The sequence below is a fragment of the Histomonas meleagridis genome (genome assembly GCF_020186115.1).
Source record: "Histomonas meleagridis strain 2922-C6/04-10x chromosome Unknown contig_12, whole genome shotgun sequence".
In the NCBI taxonomy this organism is placed as follows: Eukaryota; Parabasalia; order Tritrichomonadida; family Dientamoebidae; genus Histomonas; species Histomonas meleagridis.
In genome coordinates, this window is record NW_027150759.1 from 177409 (window position 1) to 201658 (window position 24250).

The 24250-nt window shown below is 27.0% G+C and overlaps 7 protein-coding genes across 7 annotated transcripts; 2 read left to right on the forward strand and 5 right to left on the reverse strand.

Moving 5' to 3' along the window:
• Nucleotides 1–2004: 2004 nt before the first annotated feature.
• On the reverse strand, nt 2005–4380 carry GO595_001104 (uncharacterized protein; the record flags this gene model as incomplete). Its single annotated transcript, XM_067913791.1, has 1 exon — nt 2005–4380. One exon carries the CDS (start codon nt 4378–4380, stop codon nt 2005–2007), a length of 2376 nt encoding a protein of 791 aa, XP_067778722.1.
• A 337-nt stretch (nt 4381–4717) lies between these two features.
• Nucleotides 4718–5197, reverse strand: GO595_001105 (60S ribosomal protein L12; the record flags this gene model as incomplete). The annotated part of the gene is made up of 1 exon (XM_067913802.1): nt 4718–5197. The coding sequence occupies one exon, from the start codon at nt 5195–5197 to the stop codon at nt 4718–4720; it is 480 nt and encodes a 159-aa protein (XP_067778723.1).
• Nucleotides 5198–11142: 5945 nt separating this feature from the next.
• Nucleotides 11143–11592, forward strand: GO595_001106 (cupin domain-containing protein; the record flags this gene model as incomplete). Its single annotated transcript, XM_067913813.1, has 1 exon — nt 11143–11592. One exon carries the CDS (start codon nt 11143–11145, stop codon nt 11590–11592), a length of 450 nt encoding a protein of 149 aa, XP_067778724.1.
• A 324-nt stretch (nt 11593–11916) lies between these two features.
• On the reverse strand, nt 11917–12318 carry GO595_001107 (ABC transporter family protein; the record flags this gene model as incomplete). The annotated part of the gene is made up of 1 exon (XM_067913824.1): nt 11917–12318. The coding sequence occupies one exon, from the start codon at nt 12316–12318 to the stop codon at nt 11917–11919; it is 402 nt and encodes a 133-aa protein (XP_067778725.1).
• Nucleotides 12319–12646: 328 nt separating this feature from the next.
• Nucleotides 12647–13435, reverse strand: GO595_001108 (ABC transporter family protein; the record flags this gene model as incomplete). The annotated part of the gene is made up of 1 exon (XM_067913836.1): nt 12647–13435. The coding sequence occupies one exon, from the start codon at nt 13433–13435 to the stop codon at nt 12647–12649; it is 789 nt and encodes a 262-aa protein (XP_067778726.1).
• An 898-nt stretch (nt 13436–14333) lies between these two features.
• Nucleotides 14334–15734, forward strand: GO595_001109 (ABC transporter family protein; the record flags this gene model as incomplete). The annotated part of the gene is made up of 1 exon (XM_067913847.1): nt 14334–15734. One exon carries the CDS (start codon nt 14334–14336, stop codon nt 15732–15734), a length of 1401 nt encoding a protein of 466 aa, XP_067778727.1.
• Nucleotides 15735–22295: 6561 nt separating this feature from the next.
• Nucleotides 22296–23264, reverse strand: GO595_001110 (leucine-rich repeat domain-containing protein; the record flags this gene model as incomplete). Its single annotated transcript, XM_067913858.1, has 1 exon — nt 22296–23264. One exon carries the CDS (start codon nt 23262–23264, stop codon nt 22296–22298), a length of 969 nt encoding a protein of 322 aa, XP_067778728.1.
• Between the last annotated feature and the right edge of the window lie 986 nt (nt 23265–24250).

The following is a 24250-nucleotide window of genomic DNA, read 5'->3' on the forward strand; positions in this document are numbered from 1 at the left end:
ATATTCCAAATTATTCAAATGAATAGTTTTTGCATTAACATTAATTCCTTCTTTATCTAAAAGTAATTTTACTATTTCTATATTATTATTTTTAACTGCGATATGAAGTGCTGTTTAAAATTATTAAAACATATTTTAAATTATTAAAACATATATAAAATTATTAAAACAAATTAAAAATTATTAAAACATATTCCAAATTATTCAAATGAATAGTTTTTGCATTAACATCAATTCCTTCTTTATCTAAAAGTAATTTTACTATTTCTATATTATTATTTTTAACTGCTATATGAAGTGCTGTTTCAAATTATTAAAACATATTTCAAATTATTAAAACATATTTTAAATTATTCATATGAATATTTTTTGCATTAACATCAATTCCTTTATTTAAAAGTAATTTTACTATTTCTATATTTCCTGATTCAACTGAATGGAATAAAATTGTATTTGGGATTTGTTGATTTTCTATTATTCTTTCCATTAGAAATGTATTTCCATTTCTTGCAATTTCCTTGATGATATAATCGGTTATTTCCGTTGTTTCTTGTTCTAAAAATGAAAAAATTATATAATTATTAAATATTAAACAAATTTTTTTAAAATATGCAATGTCTTTTTCAGATTTACCGCAATTTAAATTAGGCGATTGTTTATTGGATTTTGTTATAATTTCTCCATTTTTCTTTTCATAAATGTATTTAAATATATCATTTCGTTGGAATTCAATTGCTGCTTCATATGCTTCTTCAAATGATGAATGATTTTGTTCACATAAATGAATGATTTCTATATTTCCACCTGCAATTGCATATTTACCTGTGTTATTTACATTTGAATTATTCATAAGTAAATATTTAAAACATTTAATAGATCCAAAAAATGCTGCATAATCAATTAATGATACATTTTCTGCATTAATAAATGAACATCTTTCATAAAGTGATGGTTCAATTATTTGATTAAAATCGAAATTTGTTTGTGATGATATTTCTTGAAGTTTTTCTACTTCATCGTTTCTAATTATCTTCGCAATTTCATTTGGATTAACACTTTCTTTGATTAATTTCTTGTTAATTTGGATTATGTCCTTCTTCATTTAAATTCTTCAGGTTAGAAAAATCATTATTTATAACCAATTCACAATTTTTCTTATTGTATTTTACAGGATCTATTTCGAATAATCCTTGTTCGATTATCTTTTGAATAAGAAAATATGATTCTTGTGTTTTCATTTGCAATAAATGTTGATTAAATACATGAATTAGGCTTGTTGTATTTTTATTAGTTTTTTCTTCTTCCAAATTTAACATCAATAAATATTTAAAGATTGGGAAATTAACTTTTACTCGGGAAACAAATGCTGAATATATTAACCTAGAAACAAGAAGGTTAAACGTGTATGGTCGATTGTAAGTAAATAATTCTATTGTTGATTGAATTGACGATTTAATATTTTCTTCGTTGAGATTAAGGATGATTGATTGCAATGATTTTGACACCTCCATAAAAATGAAAATCCTGCCACTTTTTTCAAATGTAACTAACGATACCGATTGAATTCATTCAAAAAGTGTACAGTTTGAACGTCTTTTTTAAGTTTTCAAATCCGAGGCCACAAGAAACAAATGATTTACTCACAGATTCATATTTTAAAATATTTTAAAGCAGTCGAATGCAAAAACAAGATTATTTGTTGATTGAATTCACCATAATACCTACAAAACATTTTTTTTTTGATTATTTTAACTTATTCAATCTCCTCTTCGACCGTTCCAAAAGGATCTTCGAGCTGTCGATCAATCAGCTTCACGATTAAAGGCTATAATTCCTTCCCTGGTTTGACTTTGCAAATGTACACTTCCCATAGATCTTTGAGTTGTTCCATCGACATTTCGAATCCAATCAATTCTTTTCAAGTTATTAATCAGATTTTATTATTTCTTTCATAAAATTCTTTTTTTTATAAACACAGCGTAAGATATAAACACAAAAGATTGTTTATTTTAAAAACAATAAATCCATTGCATTTTGTGCTATTGGTTGATTTTTCCTATTCATACAACCAATCAATTGGTTATATTGCACGTTTGCCTTTTTGATACCTTTTTCCAATACTTTTAATATTTTATTTTGTATAGTTCCAATGAAGCCGAATGATTTTCTTCTTTGTTTCGAATTCCCGATTTCGTCTTCTTTTGCGATTTTTTCGACCATTTTTGCGAATTCGAAGAATGATATTGGGTTAAATCTTTTATACACTTCGATCATTTTACCATTTGACTTATGTAATTTCACCAATTCGAAGAACTTCTTTGGATAACCAATTGCAGCGCATGTGAATACTTTCCAAACCGAATGAACTATTTCTTCATTGTTATCATTTAAATATTTATTTAAAGGTTCGATTAATGGTACTAAGTTCAAAACATTCTTCAAAGAAGTTTTATACTTTAGAAGTGACGCGAAAGATATTAATACATTTGGATCAATGTTACCTAACGATATTTCATTTGCAGTGTTTAATATCATTTGATGAATATGACGTTCGACTTCGGGGTTTTCGATTTGATATTTCTTGACGAATTTGGAGATATATGGTAACAATGAAATGAAATTATTCTGTAATGAAAACATATAAAATGGTGATAACCAACTAAAGTCTTCTAATCGTTCTGCTTGGAAATATTTTAATAATGTTTTAATGAATGCTATGAAGTTCGGATTAAATGTACTAAACTTTGGTGACTTAGCAAAAAATGTGAATTCTTCTAAAAACCAAATGTTCATTGACTTGGAATTATAAATGATATAAACTAAAGCATTAAAATGTGTCGGCGATTTGGAACTTAAAATGTTTAAATATCGAAACATGTCTTGATTACAACATGATAATAATCGCTTAATATATGGACATGGAATAACTAAAAGTAATCGAAATAATGACGATGCTAAGTCAGTGGTGTTCGATTCTAATAACATTAATGAGATGTTCTTATCAAACCCTTTTAAATAATCCCATAACTCTCCTTGTGTTGATGCTAAATAACACCCAATGTTAGAAGAGATTTGTAAACATGAAATAAATGTCTTAGCAATGATAGTTAAGTAATGATGATGTAAAAGGATCTTTTGGAATTCATTTAAATCTTTGGCATGTTCTGATGAACTAAAATTCGAGGGCTTAACTACAACATATGAATTATGTGTATACATCGATACAATGACTGTAATGTAATAAAACATTCGTAAGTTATTTGATAATATTGTCATGAATTCTTTAGTGGATGTTAATAATAAGTTCTCGACAACAAGAAAACATTGATAATTTAAATAGGGGGAACGTGACACAAATACATTTTCTAAATAAATAACAAACTCTGGATTACCTGGATCAAAATCAATAAATATTTTATCAGGAATATTAAACGCTTGTTTGGTCTTCATAATGATATCAAAGTTATTGATTGGATCTTCACTACCATAATCACATAAGTCTTGGATTACGTCAGTTGGTGTTTGAGTGAGATGATCAAATGTAACTTTTTCATTAAATTTAAAAACAGGCCCATAATTAGGCTCTTTGTTGGATTCATTGTCATTGTCAATTAATGCTTTAAGTTGATCAATTGAGGAAGGACATGAATTATTTTGTCCAAAAAGTGCTGTTTGATCGTTTGCGGGTTTGAATGGTTTATGCGGTTTTAACGTTGGCGGATTAAACGGTTTCGAGGGCTTAACGGGCTGTGGCTGTATAAATTCTTTCATAGAGTCAGGATGATTAGGAAGATGATTGGATGATGTACTTACCGAATTATACCACGTTAAGCTTGATTGCTTAAAGTCTTCAAACTTGTCATAACATTCTGGGACTGGCGGATGTGTTATCAATTGTGAATTCCACTTCGGATTTGGATCAATTATGGTACTAATGGGTGCTTCAAAACGACCTCCTAATAATGCAGGAAGAGATGCTTTTGATACAAAACGTGTGCCTGAGATACAAACATCAGTTAAATAAGAAAGATTTTCTGGTGGCACATTAACACGTGCTTTATATTCAGGAATTTTCACTAACAGTGGAGGGTTTGGTGGTTTATATAGTAGAGCTGAAACTGGGATTGGTAGAAGTGAATGTTTGTATAAATTTGAAGAAGAATTTTCATAGACAACAAATGCAAGCGTATATTTTTCATATGAAATAAAAAATCTTGGATTTGGGATTTTAATTCCTTTAATTGGAGTTTTCGATGTTCTGTGATAAAATTGATTCATATAATATCCGTTTGTTCCTACAATCATTTGTTGGTGACTATTTTTATCATTAATTGCTTCATCTATTTTCGTGTCAGCAATGTCAAATCCCTGGATAAACATTTTTTCTGCTTCAAACAAGCCCAGTAAAATAAAAAGATTAATTTGTCAAACCGTCACCTTGTGGAAAAGGTGAAATGAAAAAATTCAAACTACAGTCGTGGTCTATCTACAGTTCTTCTAAAATGACTTTTAACGAATCAATCTTAAAGCATTTTAGCAGATTTTATTAACAAACGATGCCTTTCTTTATAAGTGAAGTTTCAATCTTAAATTATCTCAAACGTCAACCTCCCTAAAATAAAATAAAAAAATAAAACAATAAAAAATAATGAACATTGCATAAGGAAAATAATGATTTTCTTATGTTGGAAAAAACCAAAAATATGAAATTGACTTTTTACTCATTTGGAATTGAAATTTCACCAGAAGTGATCTTCTTTTGGATTGCTTTGGCGTTCTGTCCTTCACATTGTGCACCCATGGCTTGACATGTGCCAAGAACTTCTTTAACTGTTCCTGCAAGTGTCTTTGACATTGATTTATGCCTCATTTGACGAGCAATGTCTATGACATTATCAAGTGTAAGGCTTCCTGTGTGTTTAACATTCTTTGTCTTCTTACGATCACGATGTGGTTCTTGAAGAGCATGGATGATAAGAGTAGATGTAGATGGAACAACAGAGATTGTTGCTTGACGATCTACAATTGTGATTTGAACTGTGCAACGATATCCCTTGTATTCTTCTGTGGCTTTTGCAACTTGTTGACCAACTTGACCAGAGTTAACACCAAGTGGACCTAGACGTGGAGCAAGCTTTGCTGTGACACCAGATTCACCGCCCCAAACACGAACGCGAATGACAACTTCTTGTGACATCCGATTTCAGAAAGGCAAGACCACACGGTTTGAAACAAGAAATAAACGGTTTCGGGTACCTTGTTTTTTTATGATGGAAAGAGAAACCATTTTATGTGAATCTTGAATAGTTATATATCAATAACAAATTATTACTTCTTGAACAAAATGGAATTGTCATTAATTCCAAAAAAATAAATATAAAACAAAAAAATATTTTAAATTACATATATGAAATTTTACTTAATAATTTAATAATTTCTAAAAATAATATTTGGAAATTGGTTACACAACTTTTATGTGTAGGTATTTCATGGGGCCAAATCATGACTAATCGAATTCAAAAACATTTAAATAATGGAGGAATTTCAAGTTGGTTCGAAACTACTAATCATCCAACTTATGAATGGAATCCTAATAATGAAAGTGAGAAATATTATGTCGGATTACAAACTCGAGAAGATACAATGAAATATGTAACAACTACTGCAATGTTATCTTATGCTTTTAATAAATGTAATACGAATAATTGTAAAGAACATATGAATAAATGGGGAAATAGTTCAATTTGGGCTTGGAACTTTGCTATTAATGAATCGAATAAATGTATATATCGATTTAAATATAATAATAAAAATTTGATATATAAAGAGCCTGATTTAAGTGATCGATTAATATCGAGAGCTGCTTTAGCATTATATGGATTAACAAAAGATGAAAAATATAAAAAATATTTATTTAAAGATTTATCTTCTACGAATTATAATGATAAATATTCCGATGGAATAATAGAAATCATTTCTAAATTAAGAGATAACACTGCATTTGATTGTTATCCATTTATAACTATTTTAAATGAGGATTCTGATTTCGATATGCACTTAATCGATTACGTAATGAATTAAAACATTCGATAAGTTTAGTTAATGATTATCAATTAGAAGGTGATCAATATATATATCGTAATGCTTATTTTTATCCACGAAATCATCCTTATTATCAATCATTAAGTTGGGGTAATTTCATTGGCGGACCACAAATTATGTATTTAACAATGGGAATATTATTAGATAATGAAAATAAAGATTTATATTATCAACTTTTATCTTATTTTTATGACTTTCATAATGGTTGTAATCATTATGGTAAAACTTTTACAACTGGTTTAGGTGTAATTTATCCTTTAAAAGTTTTAAGTCATCCAATTTGGTGGTTACAAAATAAAAAAAATATTTTCGACCCAATTCCTGGAATTACACAATTTACTTTCACCGGTACGATAGAATATGATTCTTGTTTTAGATTATTCGCTTTGTTCTTCGAGCAAAATAAAGATTACGATTTCCCCGGTTGTAATTTAATCTTAAATCCTTTGTTCGATAATATGACTAATAAAAATGATTTTAATTCGACGTCTAAAATTAGAAATTATTTGTTGGAAAATATCCCGTTTTGGCATAGAAATACAAATTTGGAAGGTTACACTGTGGATTCAAGCGAATTTACAGTGTGGGAAACTATTGTGAAAATGGTGTTGACTTCGGGTTTGTTGTTCGGTAACGACGAAGGAAAAGAAATGTGTAATAATGAATTGGATTGTAAAAGTATTTTCCCAACTGAAGAAATATTAAATATGGAACCCAAAAATTATAAAGATTTGCTGGGAAGATGGGCAATGCCATAAAATATTCAATAAAAATGCGATGAAAATTTTGTTATTGTAATATTTATTGTAAATAACAATTATGAATTCATGATATGGATTTTTTTTTTTTCGAAATATAGTTAATGAATGTGTTATTAATGAAATGTATGAAAAAAATTTATTTTATATGAATGAAATAGATAAAATTAAGTGTTAGATTTTGATTTCCACAAAGACAGTAAACGAAAATGATATTAATGGTAAATATATTTTTTCACTTTATTTAAATATAATTTTGAAATTCCAAATTAATAAAAAAATATTTAAAAAGAGAATTATATTATTTTATACAGTACTTATTTATGCACAGAAATGGCTAAATCACTTCTTCGAGAAGGAATTAATATCAATGCTAGATATATTCTTGTTTTATTAACAATGAAATTTCATTAAATTATTTCAAACAATATTTTATGCATCTAAATATGGTTGTAGGTTTTTTAAATGAAATATCATTTAAGATTTTTCATTAAATAAATTTTAAATAAAGAATTAGTTTACACACTTTTTGTGTTCATATCTTGCTTTCAAGTTTTAAAATATATGACTTTTAGGAATATATATGAACTCTTTAATCCTCATGTAATTCATCTACATCCTTCTTGCCTTCACAATTTGCAAAACTAAGAGTTGCATTAAATATTTTGAATAATTTCCAAATATTATTTTTAAATATTAAATTATTCAAATAAATAACAAATAAAACAAATAAATTTCTTTATCATTAGCATTTACACCTTTTTGTGCATTAGTCCCTCTTTCAGTTACACACGTAATCGCTGTCTTAAATAATCCAAATAATTACCAAATGATATTTTGAAATTCGAAATTATTAAAATAAATTAAAAACCAAATATAGAAATTCCATCCCATTTTGTTAAAGCTCCACCGTGATCAACAAGTAATTCGACAATTTCTGTATAACCATTTTTAGATGCTTTTTCAATAACTGTAACAAATATATTAAATTATTATCACATTTTATGTTAAAACACCAAAAGAAGAAAATAAATATCTTTAATATTAACACAAATATCTTTATGCTTAAGAAGTATTTTAACTATTTCTACATTCCTTCTATTTACTGCTATAGTAAGTGCTCTTTCAAATAATAGAAATTATTTCCAAATATTGTTTTGAAATATAAAATTATTAAAATAAATATTAGATAAAACAAATAAATGTCTCTAGCATTAACATCAATTTCTTCTTGTTCAAGAAGTAATTGAACCACATCTACATATCCAAAATAAACTGCCTCCATAAGTGCTGTTCTAAATAATATAAATAATTTCCAAATATTATTTTGAAATATAAAATGATTAAAATAAATTTTAAATAAAATAAATAAATATTTTCACTATTTACATCAATTCCTTTTTGTTCAAGAAGTATTTTAACTATATCTATATGACCTTTTTGAGATGCTACAATAATTGCTGAATAAAATAATTTGAATAATTTCCAAATTTTTTATTAAAATATCAAATTATTATTACAAATATTGCATAAAATAAAAGAATATCTTTAGCATTAACATTAATATCATTTTGCTCACAAAGTATTTTAACTATTTCTGTGTTACCATTTTTAGATGCATAAATAAGTGCTGTATTAAATATTTATAATAATTTCCAAATATTAATTTGAAATTTGAAATTATCAAGATAAAAATTAAATAAAATATATTAATATCTGTAGCATTAACATTAATATCATTTTGTTCAAGAAGTATTTTAACTATTTCTGTGTTACCATTTTTAGATGCAGAAATAAGCGTTGTGTTAAATATTTATAATAATTTCCAAATATTATTTTAAAATATCAAATTATTAAGAAAAAGTCCTTATAAAACAAATAAAAATCTTTGTCATTAATATAAATTTTGTTTTGTTGAAGAAGAAATTTAACCATTTCTATGTGGCCATATTCGGCTGCTAATATAAGTGGTCTTTTAAATACTTTAAATAATTTCCAAATATCATTATGAAATACTAAATCATTATAGTTAATATCAAATAAATCAAATAAATGTCATTATCATTAACATCAACGCCTTTTTGTTCAAGAAGTAATTTAGCTATATCTATACGACCATATATAGATGCACAATTAAGTGCTTTAATAAATAATATTTTTAATTTTTAAATTTTTCGATAATACATCAAAACATTAAAATTAATACTCCTTCTTGCAATATGAATACCTTTATGTTCAATAATTAACTTAACTATTTCAATAAATCCTTTTTGAGTTGCAAATAATAGTCCAGATTCAAATGTTTCAAAGAAATTCCAAATATAATTTTTAAATTTCATATGATATAAAGAAACTTTAAATAAAATTTTAAATCATTTTTAAATTTATATTTAATACCTTTATTATCTTTAAGGTAATTAAAAATTTCTATATTTTCATAGTGTAGATATTTTAATACTTCTAACATATTTAATTTTATTGGCTCTTTCTCATAAAAATTTTGTAATAAAAATAAATTACCTGTTTCTATTGCTTTAATAATCAACGATTTATTAGGTTTTAATCCTTCTTGCTCTAAAAATGAAAGAATTTCAAAATTATTATATGAAATACATAGTTTTGCTGTTTCTTCCAAATTTTGAATTTCAATAATTTTGTTTTCATATAGATAATTGAAAACTTCATTTCGATGAAATTCTATTGAAGGGTTTAAAGATCCTTCGAATGATGAATGATTTTGTTCGCATAAATGAATGATTTCTTCATTTCCGCCTGCAACAGCATATTTCCCTGTACAACTTAGTTTTACATTATTCATGAGCAAATAACGAAAACATTTAATTGACCCAAAAAATGCTGCATATTCAATTAATGAAACATTTTTTTGATTCACAAATGAACATCTTTCATAAAGTGATGGTTCAATTTTTTGATTAAAATCGAAATCATTTTGTGATGTTATTTCTTGAAGTTTTTCTATTTCATCATTCCTAATTATTTTTGCAAGTTCATTTGGATTAACTCCTTCTTTAACATATTTCTTATGAAGTTCAAAATTATTATATGAAAGTTCATCAAAATTACCTTTTACATAACTACTAAATTGTTCAAATTGGTTTATGTTGTCTTCTTTAGAGATGTGAATAAAATATGGCTTTTTTGTGTATTTTATTACTTCTTCATTTATTATTCCATTTTCATACAATTTCTCAAGAAGATAATATGATTCTTGTTTGTTGGTATTTAAAAGAAATCCAGTAAAAACTTCAATAACGATTTCATTCGTAATATTTAAAATTTCTTTTTCTTTTGATTCAAGGACTTTTAAAAAATCAAAACATAAATTACATGTATCTTTGGACATAAAATAAGAAAATATTAATTCACAAATAACTAAGTTAAAAGAATATGTAGTTTCTTTGGAAAAATAAACTAACAAAGAATCAGCAGATTCATTAATATTATCATCACTTAAATCAAATATTATTTTTTCCATATCTTGTAATACTTGAACATCATTCGTGTTATTTCCGTTTACTTTACTTTGCTTGTTTCCTCTTGTAGGTATAAATCGTTTCATTCTGGCAAAAGAACGTTTACTGCTTCTTTGTTTAAACGGTCGTCAATAATCACTTCAAATTCATAATGAAAATTCAAATAATATATATTTAAAATCATATTCTCAATTCGAAGTCCACATTGCAGAATCTGTTTATTTGTCAATATATTCTTTGAATTTCAAGGTATAATTATTTTTTGTATTAACTTTCAACATATCATAATTTTTATGTGTTCTGTTTCATTGATATCCATCATTGAATTAAAAAAAACATTAATTTGATTCTTCATCCGAAATCCCCAGGAATAGAACGCATTAAATCAAGAAATATTTATTTAATTATCAAGAAAAAGTAGATTTTAATTTGAATGAAGTTCCAAAAAACGTTATGAAATCTGACGACAAATACCATTCAATTCATTCCAAGTAAGCTTCCAAGTAACATTTAATAAACTCTAGATTATATGGCAGTACCGATATAGTTAAATTACTTGTTGAACAAAAAGGAATTGAAATTAATGTCAAAGATAATATATGTTTGTTTTATTTATTGTTTGTTTTTATTATTATTTAAAATTTGTTTTACTTTCTAAAAAATGGGATGGGCCAATTTTACAACGAATTTCTTATAGAATTCCGAATTCAAAAAGGTTGTTCAGCCAATTGTAAATCTAAGAAATTTCATATGAGTTTAATCAAAAAATTGAAGTTCACTTTATTTTAATGTCGCTTAAAACAATCTCTGAAGGTACTAATTACACTGCCATCAATGTTGGTCCAGCATCAGGAATTAGCAACTACACTTTAGAAGCCTTTGGCAAAAAGGTTCAAGGAAAAGTTTTCATCGGAAATGCTCTTCATTTAACAGGATCTGAAATTTCATATGGATCCTACCCACCAGGCGTACAATCACCTTTCTTCCATTCTCATAAAGAAAATGAAGAAGTTTACATTGTTATCAAAGGTAAAGGTGAATACCAAGTCGACGACAAAGTATTTCCAATTGAAGAAGGATCAGTTATACGTGTTGGCACTGGTGCCAGCCGGGCATATAAGAACACAGGCACTGAACCACTTGTTGTAATTTGCATCCAAACAATTGAAAACAAGGAACCACTTAAGACAGGTCACGATGCTGAATTCCTTCAAACAGAACCTAAGTTCACTAAGTAAAAAGGAAATACACCTTATTTTTTCTTTAAAATTTTGATTTTCTTGTGAAATTTACAGGATAAGCCCTCTTGCTAGACAAATAAATCCATTTTTTCATTGTTGAATTTCTATAATAAAAAAATCCAATAAAAAATCTATTCTCAAACATACAATTTTTTCTGGTTTAAATTTCAATTTGACATATAAACTTGAAAATAAATATTAAAAATATCACATTTTAAATAAGACACTTATTTAAATGTCCTTAGTGGAAATTTAAAAAGGTTCGTATTAAAGCTAAACATAAAAAATATCGATTTTAACTCATATTTTGATGTGTTATATTTATTGAAGTTGGTATTTGACAAGATTAGCATAAAAACCATCTCTTGCCATTAGTTCTTGATGTGTTCCTTCTTCAATTACTTGTCCATCTTTAAAGAGTAAAATTTTGTCTGCATTCATAACTGTTGCTAATCTATGAGCCACCAAAATCACTGTTCTATCCTTTCTAAACTTTTCAAGAGATTCATGTATTAATCTTTCACTTTCTGTATCAAGTGCAGACGTAGCTTCATCCAACAATAATATTGGTGAATTAGCTAAAATTGCTCTTGATATACAAATTCTTTGTTTTTGTCCACCACTTAAACTCGTTTGGTGAACAATTGATTGATAACCATCTGGCAATTGTGTTATGAAATCATGCGCGTTACCAATTTGAGCTGCTTTAATAACCTCGTCCATATTTGCATCTTCTTTTGAATATTGAATGTTATCGAAAATTGAAGTTGAAAAAAGTACAGGTGTTTGAGGAACAGCTGAAATATAAGATCGAAGATTAACAGCTGATATTTTAGATATATCTTGATCGTCAATCAATATTTGTCCACTTTCAATTTCGTAAAATCGTTGAAGTAATTGAAGTGTTGTCGATTTACCACATCCACTTTCACCAACAAACGCAACTGTTTGTCCTGGATTAATTACAAAACTCAGGTTTTGGACGGCATATTTTTCTGAATTTTGATATTTGAAAGAAACATTTCGAAATTCAATTTTTCCTTTCACATTTTTAAGTTCCCCCACCTTCTTTACGATCAACTTCAGGTTTCATCTCAATAAGTTCAATAATTTTTTGAGCTGATACTGCTGATTTGTTCATATCATTGGAAATTGATATTGCTTGTGTTAAACCGTCAACAGCCATAATCATTGAAAAGAAAACAATAAAAACATCACCACTATGGTACCCATAATATGGCTTGTGAATTGCTAAATCTCCACCATAATAACAAATAGCTGCAACCATTAGATTTGAAAGTATGTAAATAATTCCATCTTTTGTTCCTTGAGTAAGACTTGTTTTCAAACAAACATTATCAACATCATCTAATTGCTTTTTATAATTTGCTGCTTCGTAAAGTTCATTATCGAATGATTTTATAGTTCTAAATGATGTAATTGCTTCTTCTGCTTTATTGTTTGCTGCTGATAAACATTCATTATATTTAAACCAAATGTTTTCAATTATTTTATCACCTATAATATAAATTATAAGACATAACAAAATTACTATTCCACCAGGAAGAGCAAGTCTCCAACATTTGATAAAAGCAACAATTATTCCTGCAATGGATTCACCAGTTTTTTGAACAGAATTAAGTAATTTTTGATAATAAGTTTCCTGCATCATTGTAATTTCTTGAGATAATCTACCAATGAGAACACCTGTAGGAGTTCGATCAAAGAAATCAATTCCTTGTTCAACTAAATTACAATAAACTCTTTCTCTTAAATCTCTTGGAAATGTTGAGTTACACCATATTCTAATTGCATATGAAATAACTGATGCTAAAAACATTCCAATAACATAATATATCATATTTAAAACTACAGGAACGAAAAAAAAAAAAAAAAATTTTCACTAGAAAAAACATTAACCATATCTCCGAGTAAAATTGTCATTATAACTGGTAATGCTCCAACAACAAAATGAAGAATAATTGTCAATACAACTGCCCATTTGTTTTTAACATAGCTCATGATTTTGAAGTATTCTCCTCCTTTTCTACTGTTCTGATTTCCTTCCAATGGTTTTTCCATATAATAGTGATGTGTAAATTCCAAAAATTTTCGTACAATTTTTCACACAATTTTTCATAAAGGAAGTTTTTGGGTTAAGCTGTGATTTCAATACTTAAAGCAGTTTTTGATTGAAATTTGACGACCAATCAAAAATTTACATTGAAATATTCAATAGTCGTTCCACAGAATGTTGAGCCTTGTTCAAATCACATCACATTTTAATGGACTTTGAAGATTCTCAACATCAAAGGCCCACAGAAGAGTCAAACATGGATGCAAATCAACAAGGTGGACCAAATGATTTTGATGTGAAACAACTTTTCGGGACAAGAGTTAGATTATATAAAATGTTATTTAAATATCCCAAAGCATTAATTGGAATAATTCCTTCAATTTTTGTTGGTGCGGTCCCTATTATAACATTTTTATTCGTTGGAAGAATAATTAAAGTTATTAGTGATTTTGAATCATCTCAAATTTATGATTTTAATGAAATCAAAAACAATGCGCTTTATTTAACAATTATTGCGATAATTACAGGGATTTGTAAATTTCTTGATGAATTTTTATGGCCGAAAGTTGGTTCAGAATTTACGAATAATCTGAAATCAAGTGTTTTTGAGAAAATTATGAAGAGTGATATTTCATTCTTTGATCAAAGTTCTATTGGTGATATGTTAACATTGCTTGGTCAAGAAACCGAATTTGTTCAAGCTACATTTGGACAAACGAAAGGAAAAGAACTTCAATATATAGGGCAATTTTTGTTAGGAATTATTCTTTCATACTTTTATTGTTGGAAAATTGCATTAATTGCAACATGTACATTACCATATTTTATAATTTTAATCATTGTTTTTGGAATGTTAATGGGCCAGCATTATAATCTTCTTTATATGTACACTGGAATATCAATCACTATTGCAGATGAGACATTATCATCAATTCGAACAGTTCGAGGATTTAATCATGAAGAATCCGAATGTAAAAGATTCATGGATGCAACAAAAATGGCTGTTAAAGAAGATCAAAAATCAGGATTTTTCCTGTTTTGTTTAAATACTTTGATTGATTTAAGTGTTTGGGTCGTTGTTATTGGTAATATGTATTATGGTGCTCAATTAGTTGACAAAGGAGAAATTATATCAAGTGATTTAATATCACTTTTCGGTTTCAATTTTTTTGGTTTTATGGGAATTATAATGTTTCAAATGCTTTTCCAAGAAGAAGACCGTGCATTAATTTCAGGCATGCTTCTTTTTGCTATTTTAGATCAAGAACCATCTATTCCATTTGATGGAGGTGATATAATTGAAAACTTTAAAGGACACATTGAATTTAAGGATGTTTCATTTAAATATCCATCTCGTGATGTTTATGTATTAAAAAATGTTTCATTTGAAATTAAACCTGGAGAAATGGGAGCTCTTGTAGGTCATTCAGGATCAGGAAAATCGACTTGTATTCAACTCTTAGAAAGATTTTATGATGCTACAGATGGTAAAATTTTACTTGATGGTAAAGATATTAAAACACTTGATCCACATTGGCTTCATCAAAAAATTAGTCTTGTATCACAAGAGCCAATACTATTTCAATTATCTGTTGAAGATAATATTAAATATGGCAAAAGAGATGCAACAAAAGAAATGGTTATTAAAGCAGCTAAAAAATCAAATGCTTTAAACTTTATTGAAAAATTAGAAGGCAAATTTAATTATTTTGTTGGAGAAAAAGGTGATTCTGTTAGTGGTGGTCAAAGACAAAGAATTGCAATTGCACGCGCATTAATTAGAGATCCTGTTATTTTATTAACTGATGAAGCAACATCTGCTCTTGATGCAGAAAGCGAAAAAAAGGTTCAATTAGCTCTAAATAAAGTCATGAAAAATCGAACATCTGTTGTTGTCGCTCATCGATTAAGCACAATTCAGAATGCAAATATAATTTATGTATTCGATTCAGGAGTAATAAGAGAAAAAGGTACACATTCTTCTTTGATCAAGAAAAAAGGATATTACTATGAACTTGTTAAAATGCAAATGAGAGAAGAGCACAGAAATATGAAGAAATGAGTTTATTTGCTCTCTTGGAATCAATAAACAACAGATTTTTTAAAAATAATTTATGTACATATATAATAATTAAATCTATGCCATCATTTTTAAATACAAAGGAAGAATATATTTAAAAAACAATTAAATCATAAGATGACAGGCCTACTTTTATTATTTTATTTATTAAGTAAGTTATTTTTGGCCAGCGTGAAGAATAAGGAACGGATTGAATGGTTATAAAACAAAATCTCCAATGCACAATCGTCGTTATAAAAAGAGTATTTTTGGGCGGTGCGAAATCCTCGGAATTTATTCCAGGATGGTAAGTACTTACCAGCAGAAAAGGTCGAAAGAAGAACCGCAACCCCTATGTTATTCTCGCACATAAAAGTCGGCTCCTCCTGTGATAATAAAATCGATCCATGGCGATTTTTTGAATGCCTTCTCATTTTATAAAATCAACTTTTTGACTATTTACACATTCAAATTTGAATTGATATATCGGTTGTCGTTGGCTCTAAAACCGTTAAGAATTGAAATTGTTCATTTTTCCACATGAGACCAAAGGAACATTGCGACTGGGAAATGCTTCTATCAATAAATCAAGCAATTTTTAGTTTGAATGAAGAAAATTTCTCGAGATCTTTAGGTTTAATAATCAACAAATTTGATGAAATCCATCCTTTATCTTATGATCTAATTATTATTCAAATGATATATTATTCATTTGTAATCAAAAATAATAAAGTAAATTTATTTTTGAATATTATCAAAGAAATAAGAACATTTGAAGAGAATAATAAAATCAAATAGAATATATTTGATGTATTTGGTCGATTTCTTAATGATAAACATACACATGAATCATATTATCTTCTTGAATCGATGATTGAACATAATTTTCTTGAACCAAACATTGTAAAAAACAAACAGAGTGCTTATTTTGTACATTATATGTCTAAAGAAGAATTAGCAATCTATTTAAGGGAAAATGATTTTGGAAATTATGAAGAACTTTCAAAGAATGATTGGGAATTACATAAGAAATTAATTAAAGAAGGACATAGTCAAAATGAAATTGCGAAAATAATTCGAAATGATGAAATAGAAAAACTTCAAGAAATATCATCACAATCAAACTTCGATTTTAATCAAACAATTGAACCATCACTTTATGAAAAATGTTCATTTATTAATCAAAGAAATGTCACATTAATTGATTATGCTGCATTTTTTGGATCTGTTAAATGTTTTAAATATTTACTTATGAATGGTTCAGATGTTTATTATACAGGTAAATATGCAATTGCAGGTGGAAATATAGAAATAGTTCATTTATGCGAACAAAATCATTCATCATTTGAAGGTGCATATGAAACAGCAATTGAATTTCAACAAAATAATATCTTTAAATATTTTTATGATAATAAATTAAAAGAAATTAATAATTTAGAAAAATTAGGAAAACTTTGTATTTTATAACATAATTATCAAATATTTTCATTTTTACTTAAAGAAGGAATGAAAATCAATGATGATATTATTAATGAAGCAGCAAATATTGGAAATATTTTTTTAGTTGAATATTTTCTTAAAGAGCATTCAATTCCGCATGATATATTGGTATTTTCAGCAGGATCAGGAAATATTGAACTTGTTGAATATGTTTTAAAACAAAAAGGAATTGATATTAATGCTAAAGATATTTATTTGTTTTATTTAATATTTATTTTAATTATTTAGAATTTCAAAATAATATTCGAAAATTATTTAAATTATTTAGTACAGCACTTATTAGAGCATCTTGGAATGGTCATACAGAAATAGTTAAATTACTTCTTGAACAAGAAGGAATTGATATTAATGCTAAAAGTATTTATATGTTTTATTTAAAATTTATTTTAATAATTTAGGATTTCAAAATAATATTTGGAAATTATTTAATACAGCACTTATGTATGCAGTTTTAAGTGGTTTCACATATATAGTTAAATTACTTCTTGAACAAGAAGGAATTAATATTAATTCTAAAAATATTTATTTGTTTTATTTTATATTTATTTTAATAATTTTTGATTACAAAATCATATTTAGAAATGATTCCAATATTTTGATACAGCAATTACAATTGCATCTAAAAGAGGATATACAGAAATAGTTAAATTACTTCTTCAACAAGAAGGAATTAATATTAATGCTAAAAGTATTTATATGTTTTATTTAAAATTTATTTTTATTATTTTGTACTTCAAACTGATGGATCAATTGCACACCTCATACCAATTCCTTCTTTTTTGTCTTCATCGAAAACGTTTATGCTGATAACATAAGTAATAAAAATAAAAAATTTTAAAAATCACTTTAGATATTCTTTAAAAAAATTTATTTTATTTTGAGATGTATAAAATGAATAAAGTAATAATGCTTTATTTGTTAATGAGGAATTTCTTTTGTTACATATTTAAAGCTACAATCAACAATTTGTATATACAATATATTATATCATTTTTCATTATATTTAATATACTATTTTTTTATTAGAGATTTTAATAAAGTTATTTAATTTATAATAAAAATAGGAAATTTCAAAATATTTTTGATGATTATATTTTTTGTTAACCCAAAAACTTTCACAATATCTGCTTCAGATGATTTTTCGAAAGATTATATGAATGTTACAGAATATGTTATATTTATTAATGTTGAGGAGCTTGAAAGTAATACATCGGCAAAATAAATCGGCATTGAGGAAACTCTATGAATTTTTTGAATACAGATCGTTTATTATTAGGGCTGAACAAGGCCGAGAACATAATCAACCTTTACAAACAAGGATTCAGCCAAACTGCATGTTGGAACTCATCAAGTTGGTGATACAATTCGACAGTTTACCTCAACGAATGAAATCCCAAAAGAATCAAAACGTGGAAGGCCTCAAGTAATTAATAATCAGATAAAAGAATATATCGAAATTAAAACACTTCAAGACGCATCATTAACATCAGTTAAATTATCACAACAAATAGAAGAAATTTTTCATCAATCAATTTCACCACAATATGTTTCAAAAATTAGAAACGAAATGAGATTTCAGTATCGACCTCCTAAAACAGAACAGCTTTTAAACGAAGAACAGATTAATGCAAGAAAAAAATTTTGCTCGAAAATGTTAACACAAACACAATTTTTGGATAAAATTGCCTTTTCGGACGAATGTAGATTTGTATTAGGTAAAGACAATCGATGGGTGTGGGTAAGAAAAGGAGATTATACTCCAAATTCAATATCAAGAAATGTAAAATTTCCCCAGTCAATTATGATTTTTGGGGTAATTTCATGTAACTATAAGAGCAAACTTGTAATAATTAAAAAATCTGTGAACTCTGAGCAATATATAGAGAATATGATTAAATCTGATTTCATCAATGGGATGAATGAACTACATGGAAAATTAGATTGGGTGTACATGCAGGACGGAGCTAGGTGCCACACATCTGTTGATTCTATTGATTGGCTGGAGGAGCGACTCGATGTGATTACTGATTGGCACCCAACTCCCCCAACTTAAATCCCATAGAATTACTATGGGCAATAATGAAGCGTATTGTAGCTGAACAAATGCCGAGCACTGTAGAGCAGCTTAAAGAACTGCTTGAAAAAACTTGAAATGGATCTGACATGGGATTAATTAACGTGCTTTGTTCGGGTTTCGTCGACCGTTTACGCCTCTGCTTGAAAATGGAGGGGCAGTCGATTTCAAGATTCTTAGGATTAGCGAAAGATTTAAAAGAGGCTATCCTAAAAAAAAAATTATACGCGATGGACAGAAGAAGAGGACATGTTACTTCATGATTTGGTAACGAAAATTGGACATCAATGGAAATTGATTTCCCAACATATAAACAAAAGAGATCCGATTTCATGCAAAAATAGGTGGTACACATGTGTAAGAAAGAAGTAGCCAGAAATATTGGAAAAAAAATAAAAAATTTATTAATAAAAATTGAATAAAAAAGAGATTTTCGAAATTAAATCGACAATAATCCAGTTGTCAATTTTGAGAAGTTTACATACTATCTTATCATTTTTCAATCTATCGTAATGCCTAATTATTTTCACCAGTTTATATTCAAATGGAATTATGTTCAACCTTAAATATCACTGAATCATGTGAAAAAGATTCATTTTATGACAAACTTCAAAAATGTATTGATATTTCTAAGTGCCTTAAATATCTCCACGATAACAATATCATTCATCGTGACTTAAATCCCTCCAATATTGTTATTGGAAACGATGATCTTCCAAATATCATTGATTTTGGCATCTCATCATTTAATATGTTCATAAACGACGATGCCATAAAATGTTCGACGCCACTTTATGCTTCTCCGGAACATAAAGAAAAGGAAAATCTGAATCCTAAATTTGATATTTATAGCCTTGGAATCATTTTCCTCGAAGTTTTAATCCTCGAATGTCGAAAATGAAAACTATAAAACAACTTAAGGAAAACGGCGAAGCAAAAACTTAAAATCACTTATCAGGAAAATGACTGATAAGGATTCAAGCAAAAGACCAAACGCTGATGAAGTAATCAGTGCACTTGAGTCTTTGCATTAAAATAAATAATATGAAAAACCAATTTTTATATCATTGGATATGTTTTTTAATAAAAAAACTCATTTTTTAATTATTTTTTATTTCGAAATGAAATTGTGTAAATGCGTTAGAAAAGCTTTTGATTTTCTGGTCGAAGAATCGATAGAGAGAGCGAATACATGATAAACTTCTTAGCATAATATTCATTTCCCAGATTTTTGGATCTTAAAACATTAAATTGCAATTCAAGAAGTTAAAGCTTGTACTTAATTAAACAATTTTGATCATGTACAAATTTAGAAACAATTATTATTGTAGGAAATGTCAAAAGTATTAATGATGGTGCTTTTAATATCTGTGAACAGATTAGATGTATTTATTATTATGGTTAATCAGAACCAAACATTTCATCACCAGCCTTTACATATGTATTGAATCAATAAATGTTATTTCATTATAACGATATAATATTTGATCCTTTTAATGTTACAAAAGAAACAACTGTTGAAGGATGTATTACTTGGTCAACTCAAACTTTCACATAATCAAATTCATTTTCTAATTCAAATATTTTTTCAGATCAAATACATTCACACGCGAATACATTTACGAGATCTAATTCGTTTACTATTAATACCTGTAAGTCGGTTAGATGGTATTAAAAGAGTTATTATATCAAAGGTTTACGAGCTGAGAGAGCGATATTATGCAATTACATCAAAAATTCCTTGAAAATTTAAATTTTGCTGAAGTTCTGATTCTGATATATTAGTGTCCATATCTAACAGGTTAGCAGTGATATTATGCAGTTAAATAAAAAAACACAACTTATCTCATGAGAAAAATACTATTCAAATTGTAAATTTAAGTTTTACCGATTTTTTTACTCAATTAAGCAAATGTTTTTATGTTAAATATGACTAATGAATTTTTCTTCTTTGAAATCATCAGCAAATGGATCTTCATCAATATTATTCGTTGATGTCCCCATTGCAAATGTATTTTCTTTTTCATTTTGATTTTCTTCGAAACTTTTTGCTTCTTGTTCATTACTTATTTGCTTTTTATTATGAATTCGCACCAAAACTATGATAAGTATTGCAATTATTACAATTACGACAACTGCAACGCAAACACTTATAATTATAATTGTGTTTTTATTATCACCTTTAATATTTTCATTTTGATATATAATTGTAAAGAAATTACTATAATATATGTAATATGTCGAATATACAACAACAGTATATTCGTAATAAATAAATTCACTCAAAACATAAGTTAATGCCGAATTAAATATAGATATAGAAAATGAATTCGAATAAGTCGATTTATAAATACTTATTGTTTGCGTAATAGATAATGATTGTGTTAATGTTATTGTATTCGTTAATGTTATACCATTTGAATATGAAAAAGTAAATGAATTCGAAACAACAAATGAAATTTCATATGAATTCGTAAATGCATTAGATTTAGTATATGCATTTGATTTCATTAATGTATTCGATTCACAAGATCAAATACATTTACAACATCATTACAAGTAATTCAATATTTTTCAATAACATACACACGCACAATCACTAAGTATTTATAATTTTACTTATCCATATTTACTTTCATTTGCTAATGAATACATATATTTCTTCATATTTTGTTTGTTAGAATTTTACAATGCCCAACAATTTTCAGTTAATATAATAATTTAAATTGTTTTGATATTCCCTGAAATATTATAAGCAATAAAAATAGTAATGCAACTAGTTTAAGAGTAAGAAATAATTCGGTGACATCAAGTTCAAAACATATGAAAGAAATCAACGAAAATATTCAAGAAATGACTAAAGAAGTTAAATGTTAATGATAAACATACAAATTACATAAAAATGAAAATTATTTAATGAATTCATTTATTAATGTTTAATATTCACAAAAGTTCTTACTGTTTAAAGAATTTACACATTATTATCATTTTTATAGCCATTGGTCCTGATCTTCCAACACGAGCTCATTATATTCCTGATTTACTTCATCTGATCTCATATCGCTTCCAGTTGAATTTTTAGTTTCTAATTTTAATGCTGTTGATTCGCTGTTACTTTTCTTTGATTTCTTCACAAGGAATATGATAATTCCCATAATCAGCAAAACTGCAATTATTGCGCCACAGATAATACCTATCAAAGCCTTTTGAGAAATACCATTTCCCACAGGATTTATGATGTCGATAATTGTGAAGAAATTCGAATAAAAACTATATAACGTCGAATAACGAGTCAAAATATATTCATAATAAATTAAATCTGTTCTGACATATGTACTACTAACTCCAATTAAAGTCAAAACATATGAATAAGAATATGTACCAGAAATTGTAACAGTTTCAGTGATGGAATATGAATTCGTAAGCGAAAGTGTCAGCGTTACATTCGAAGGTAATAATGTATTCGACTTCGTGAACGTATTCGACTGAGTAAATGTATTCGTAAATGTGTTTGAGTATGTGTTCGATCGTGTGAACGATTGCGTTGGCGGGAGACATTCATCAATGACTGTTCCTTTACTGACATTTATACCGCAGAATGTTTGGCCGATGTATGAATCGCTTGTCATGACACTTCTGATTAAATTATTATTATCAAATACATCCGATTTATTCGTTGGGACTGTTTCGCCATAATAAAAAACACATGTGAGATTGCAGCATGATGCAAATGCTTTGTCGCCAACTGACGTTATATTGCATGGAATTTCGATGTTCCTCAATGAGATACAATTACAGAATGCATTAATATCAATTGAAGTGACATTTGTTGGGAATGTATATGTTTCGTTTGTTTTCCCGCATGGATAACAAATAATTTTTGTGACGTTTTTGTTATATAAAATACCATCTTCGTTATAATTGGAATAATTTGCGTTTTCGCTGGAAACTTTAATCATTTGAAGTTTGGAACAAAATGAAAATGCAGAATCTCCAATTGTTGTTACTTTGTTTGGAATTGTAATATTTACTAATGATGTGCAATTATAAAATACAAAATTTCCAATTCTTTCAACATTTTCTCCAATAAAAACTATTCTCAAACTAAAACATGAATAAAATGCAGAACTTCCAATTTCTGTTACTTTATTGGGAATTGTAATATTTACTAATGATGTGCAATATGAAAATGCAGAATTTCCAATTTCTGTTACTTTGTTTGGAATTGTAATATTTAGTAATGATGTGCAATATGAAAATGCAGAAATTCCAATTCTTTCAACATTTTCTCCAATTAAAACTATTCTCAAATTAGAACATGAATAAAATACATAATTTCCAATTTCTGTTACTTTGTTTGGAATTGTAATATTTACTAATGATGTGCAATATGAAAATGCAGAACTTCCAATTGTTGTTACATTTTCTCCAATAAAAACTATTCTCAAATTAGAACATGAATAAAATGCAGAATTTCCAATTGCAGTGATTGATTCATTCATTTTGATACTTTCCAAATTATTCCACTCTGAAAAACAATTATCTCCAATTCTAGTGATGGAACCTCCAATAATAATATGAATTGTTTCGTTTTTATATCATGTTATATTATTATAATCTGTTGAATTGGAAATATAAAGTGTTTTAGTTGAATTATCAAAAGTTGAGAATCCATTTGCGAACAATAAAACAAAAAACACTAAAAACAAATTAATGTTTTTATGTCGCAAAAAAGTTTTCGATAAGTGAAATTTAATCAAAAACACAATAAATGAAACTATATAAGTGTTATCATTTCTAAAAAATGAAAAATTACTATCAATAATGAATTTATGAATTTTTGCCAAAAAAATGAAAATTTCTTTTTTTGTTTGCGTTAATAATATGTTTTTTGATCGTATAAGGTATGTTTGGTAACATATTTCTTTTGATTTTACCAAAATGT